The sequence below is a fragment of the Poromitra crassiceps genome (assembly GCF_964638095.1).
Source record: "Poromitra crassiceps genome assembly, chromosome: 13".
Taxonomy (NCBI): domain Eukaryota; kingdom Metazoa; phylum Chordata; class Actinopteri; order Beryciformes; family Melamphaidae; genus Poromitra; species Poromitra crassiceps.
This window is the reverse complement of record NC_139644.1, coordinates 45,377,222-45,383,221: the sequence shown is the minus strand read 5'-3', so window position 1 is coordinate 45,383,221 and position 6,000 is coordinate 45,377,222. Positions and strand designations below refer to the sequence as shown.

General features: G+C 46.7%; 1 protein-coding gene across 1 annotated transcript in view; it reads left to right on the top strand.

The window, feature by feature from the left end:
* Positions 1–1,825: 1,825 nt before the first annotated feature.
* Positions 1,826–6,000, top strand: part of LOC310788587 (interferon-induced very large GTPase 1-like) — a gene marked incomplete at both ends in the record, with an annotated part of 53,716 nt that continues 49,541 nt past the window's right edge. The window contains one exon of the mRNA XM_083650118.1: positions 1,826–2,009. Coding sequence (XP_083506244.1) covers positions 1,826–2,009 — 184 coding nt within the window. The remainder of the gene's footprint in view (positions 2,010–6,000) is intronic.

The window sequence follows — 6,000 nt, the reverse complement described above, 5'->3', positions numbered from 1 at the left end:
AAATATAGGAGCTGGAGCGCAACCGTGTACATTCTCAGACCCTTGAAGTGTAGGCCTATGCATATAGACCCGGAAGTATATGCGTACAGACCCGAGGTACTTTCCTTAAAAAATAAAAGCCAAAAATAAAAGCAGTTAGTGCGAGCGATTCAGGCGAGCACTGCAGCAGCCAAACACTGATGTTAGCACGCAAGCTAACGTTTGATACCTCCCGGGGGATGGCTGGCTGTCTGTACCCCGGTAGCGGTGCTTAACTCATTGAGTGCCAATGACGTTGATCGGCGTCAAATCAAATAGTAACGTTGAGTGCCAATGACGTCGATCGGCGTCAAATGCGTTTTTTGATGGTGGGACGTGGATCAAAGCCTCATGCATTCTCCTGTACAAATATTGGAGCTATTGAAGGTGTATAACCTATTTTACGGACCCATTAGGTGGCGACAGTGCTCTCCAGATTAGAGAAAGGTCAGGAAAACAGCAGGAAAAAGCCGTGATGAAAGATAAACCGATGCATGCTGCAGCCAGAGCCATATAGATTGCTCTGGCTGGAGCCAACGTTAGCTGCGAACAGCAGTCAATCCGCGCCCACAACTGAGCCCCTCTGTCTCTGCTGCATAGTTTCTCCACACGATTAGCCGCCAGAAAAGCAGCACCCGACGCCAAAGGGCCAAACCATTCTCAGCAGTCCGGTTTGGCTTTTCGGTGTCGCGCTGGGAGCCGGCGCACAAAAACGGAGCGCTCCGAAAATAGACGCTGGGTGCGTGTTAGGCTGTGTGTTAGTGTGGGGAGGAGTTTGCAGCTGAGGGGGGGGGGGGGGGGGGGGGCGGCACGCAGGGCACCACACAACTACACCACGTCACTACATCAGAAAAAATTAGCTTCAGAGTCAGTGAATGTGCTTGAAATGCTTCATTTCACAAAAGGCTGAATATCTCAGCTTCTAATTTGAAACGTCTGTTTTTGCTGAAAACAACCTATCTTCTCCGGCTGATAACTAAAGAACGGAAAATGGTATCAATAAACTTTTTTTTGCTGATGATACAATAGAGTCCCCTCATTCTTTGTGCATGTTTGGTGTTTACATAGTAATATCACACAATATTCTGTGGGCCTCGAGAAATCACTGAAAACGCTCTGAAACTCTGGCACTGGGAGCGTCCGTTCTCCAAAAGTGGCTGGCACTCAATGAGTTAAGTGTGGGCCACTGGGCCAGCAAGGTCCGGCCAGTGTCCCTGGAGGACAACGTCCTGGCGAGGCGGGGGTCTGTGTGTAGCCTGGGGAGGTGTGCTAATAGTGGGTATGTGTAACGGTGTTGTGGTACTCTGCAGCAACCCATGTTAAGGGCTTGCCCAGGGGTGGATTCGAACTGCCGACCTTCAGCTTACGAGGCAGACACGTTAACCACTGCACCAAGAGAGCTAGCTCCCTTGGCGGAGCTGATTAACGTGCCTTTATACTAGGGGAGTGAGTTTAACCAACCTACTCGCTACCACTCTGGACTCACGAGGAATCGGCGCTGATTCACTTCGGTTACATATGCAGTTGGGCAGATTCATGGAAGATGGGTGGGGTGAGGGGGCTGTCCTGGGTCTCAGGGGCCGACCATGGAGCTCATACTAGCATGGGTAGGAATAGGATGGATGAGTTACTAGCCGATTAACTAGCCAGATCAACCCCGGAAATGTGATCAATGTTGGGGGGAATTGTCTTAGTGGGGCGGCATATCTCAAACAGGGGAGCTCAACTGTAGCCTACAGAGTAGAATGTCAGACTAGTGTCTGATTAGCTTTGTTCTGTCACTCTGTAGGCATGACGAGCAGATGAGATGGAGGTGTGGCTGGATACAGAGTCCATGAAGCCGCTGGCATCTGGAGACACAGCCCCATCAACGGCAGATGGTGACCAAGGCAAAGAGGGTCCTGATGAAAGCAATGACATCACTGATCGATCCACAGACGAGGGTGATACTCCAGTGGACTTTCAGAGGATTTCACCAATTAGCAAACAATGTGAGATTTTATACTTCATTCTTGATTCCCTTGATTTTTTTTGCATTGCAGTTCAGCAAAAATATTTGTGAATTTATTGGTGGAATAAATTATTGTTGCTATCATTTCTGCAGTTGTAGCCAGTGTTGGGGGTCGTTACTCAAAAAAGTAATATATTACACAGTACACTACTGCCAAGATACCCCCTGCCTTTACCGGCATTGTCCAAGCAGTATACAGTGAGATACAGTAGTGAAGTTAGTAATTATCACCATAGAATGGAGGCCAATGGAACCTCTGTTAAAAATCCACTAAAACACACATCTCTCACGGCGCTGAAATACAGGTTGTGCTTCGGGGACTCACCACACGATGAAATATCAATCCAAAATGCACATAGCTGTATTTTTGGAAGGAAAATGGACATTTCTTGCATGTCCAGCACTTTAAGCTGCATTATATGTATGAAAGGTGCTATACAAATAAAGCTTATTATGATGATGATGATTATGATTATGATGATGATTATGATTATTATTATTGCAGTCAGAGTCAGCTGTTGTATTGCGCAATCGATTGAATGAAACTAACATGTTGTTTTCTCCATAATCCTGCAGATGAAAACCCATCAATGTGTGTTGAAAAGAAAGAACAAAAACAGAAGCTGGACCACAAATCCCAAGAAGAAGAAATTACCAGCACCTCCGTGTTTCAGCAAACTACGAAAAAGGGTGAGGTTTTAATGTTGGTGTTCTACATTGATAAAACTGTAGGCTACTGCCGCAGAAGATATTTGGGCACTTTTCTATATTTTGATTTTGAAACATTTAAAGGGAAATAATATGCTCTAGGGTCCACGTTCACACAGCAAAATCTTAGTACTCAATTCTGATTTTTTGCTCAGATCTGATTTTGTTGTGGCTTTTCACAGAGACTTTTTAAAAGTGGCCAATATCAGATTCCAGTGTGAACAGGTCATGGCTCTGAAGTGACCCGCATGCAGTGACCTCGCTGCTGTTGTACATAAACCCAGAAGAAGACAGCAGTAAACATGGCGGTAGCTGACGATGTTGTTTACGGTTTCATTTATAAGTTATTGTGCAGTGGACGCCAGCGAATATGGGAGCAGATGATGATGATGAGGAGGAGGAGCAATAGCTCCTACTTCTGTACAGAGGAGTTTAAAGACGAGCTAAACCCAACGGAACCCAAGTGGCACGAGGGTTGGAGACGTTTAGGACTGAAAACAAATCTTGTCTGAGATGAGAGAGGGTTGAGAGGGGGGCCATAGCGTGTCAATGATTTGATTTGATTTGATCATTCTGGGGGCTGGATTTGGCCCCCAAATCGAGTGGGATTCAGCGTGTTGTGGCGCTACGCGAGTGGGATCCGCGGATACCCTGGCAGTCAGCTGCTTCTGTGAGGAGCAGAGAATCCGAGGCATGAGTGCTGCCTGCCCGCATCTCCGAGGCACCGGGGTAAGACCCGCGTACGTTAACGTTATCCTGGAATGCGAGTTTAACGAGCCAGTTACATGTCTTTGCATTCTTAGACATTACCGTTTGCTTTATTTTGTATGTTACATACAATTGGCCAAGTTAGTAGTTAGTTTATGGAGGAAATTCTCCTGAAATGAAGATTTGATTGACAGCTGCCATGTCGTGATATGATTGGTTGAAATGGGGTAGAAATTTGATAGTACTATGTGACGTCAACAAACGTAAGTTTTTAAAAGTAAAGTGTAGTTCATAGATATTAGCAGAGCCCTTTTAGGCTCTACTTTGTGGAGGTATCCTTATGCGGCCAGACGCTGACGTGTGGGGATACCTCCATAAAGTGGAACCTAAAAGGGCGAATGCTAGAAGATGAACTGTAGATTACTGTTTTGAATACAATCTTGAAAACATATCCTAACTATAATGCCAGCAGCATCTGTCTGTGTCTCTCTCTCTCTCTCTCTCTCTCTCTCTCTCTCTCTCTCTCTCTCTCTCTCTCTCTCTGTCCTTCGCGTATCTCGAGAACCGTTGGTCGGATCGACTTCAAACTTCGGGAGTACACTGACGGAGACCTGGCGGAGTGCAGTGCCTGGTTTTCGTGCAATTCGGACGCGAAACACGTTCAGCAACTTTTCCAAGTTTTGCTATTAGGGAAACTGTGCCCTCTGGGTGTAATTAGCATCGGTATCGATATCGCCGTTCAAAGTCAACAAAACACAGTGCGAGAAAGCTCTATGTACATGTTGTGACATCGGGTACTCCACGTGATGAAATAATAATCCATAGTTACGTGAAACGTCATTTTCGTAGCAAATCCGCACCGAGTTACTTCCTTGTTTTACTGAACACAGCGCTTCAGCTGTACAGCGCATCCGCAGTATGTGCCCCCAGGCTGCCTCTGGGATGCAGGCATGAAATTGCTTAGTCCCAGGAGAGGCCTTTGGAGAGCGGTGTCTGACTAATAGAGGCGACATTCTCTCTGTTATAAGTCACTGTAGCATCTCCAATGACTAAAAAACTGTTATATTAACTCATTGAATGCCATGGACGTCCTTCGACGTCCAATTAAATAGTGACGTAGAATGCCACGGACGTCCTTCGACGTCCAATGCGTTTTTTGACGGTGGGACGTCGATCAAAGCCTTCCGCAGCTCCTGTACAACTATAGTAGCTATTGGAGGTGTATAACCTATTTTACGGACTCATTAGGTGGCGACAGTGCTTGCTCGGTGCAGTCCAGATTAGAGACAGGTCCGAGAAACAGCCTAAAAGCCGTGGAAACCGATGCATGCTCCCAGAGCCATTTGCTCTGTCGCGGGAGCTGACATTGGCTCCGAACAGGAGTCAATCCGCGCTCACAACTGAGCCCCTCTGTCCCTGTCTGTCTGTCTGTCTGTATAGTTTCTCCACCCGATTAGCAGTCAGGAAAGCAGCCCCTGACGCCAAACCATTCAGCAATCCGGGTTGGCTCTTCCCTGCTGTGGCGCTGAGAGCCGACAGCAGCACACAAACGCAGCACTCCGAAAATATAATGGTTGCGTGAGGCTGTGTGCAGTGTGGGGAGGAGTTTACGGGGGGAGGGGGGGAGGGGGGTGGTGCACGCAGGGCATCACACAACAACTACGTCACTACATCAGAAAATATTATCTTCAGACTCAGTGAATGTGCTTGAAATGCTGCATTTCACAAAAGGCGGATTATCTCAGCTAATAATTTGAAAAGCCTGAAAACGCTGAAAACAACCTATCTTCTCCGGCTCATAACTAAAGAACGGAAAATGGTATCAATAAACTTTTTTTTGCTGATGATACAATAGAGCCAGCTCGTTCTTGTGCGTGTTCGGTGTTTACATAGTAATATCACACAATATTCTGTGGGCCTCGAGAAATCACTGAAAACGCTCTGAAAACTCTGGCACTGGGAGCATCCGTTCTCCAAAATTGGCTGGCACTCAATGAGTTAAGGTGAAAAAAATGCTTATTAGGGCTTTAATAAATTTGGGTTCAATTCTGCGTTCCTTCAAGCCCCAGCTGATCTGGGTGGGTCGCTCTGTGACAGTAAGTAAGAAAAGTAAACACTGCTGTCAGTAAACATTGAGGGAAGGTGAGAATGAAGGGGGGCAGCATCCCTCCAATTAAAAAATGCCTTGCAATGCAGCGGAGAGAGGGCAGCATGAAAGGAGCAGAGAATAGTAGGAGAACATGTATTTGTAAGCTGAATAAGCAGCATTAATATTCACTAGTGCAGTGCCCGTTCCCCCATGCACCACCCTGTGGGTGCTTCCCTCCGAAAACACACTCCACTCGGTCAGGTCCCCCTAAGCGCACTCCCCAAGTTTGAAGTCGATCCGACAAACGGTTCTCGAGATACGCGAAAGACAGACATACAGACAGTCCTGGAATAAGTCCAAATTGCAACAAATGCGACAGCGCACTCCATCGGCGTCCGAGCAGCGCACTCCTCAAGTTTGAAGTCAATCGGACAAATGTTTCTCGAGATAAACTGCTTTTTGTGTT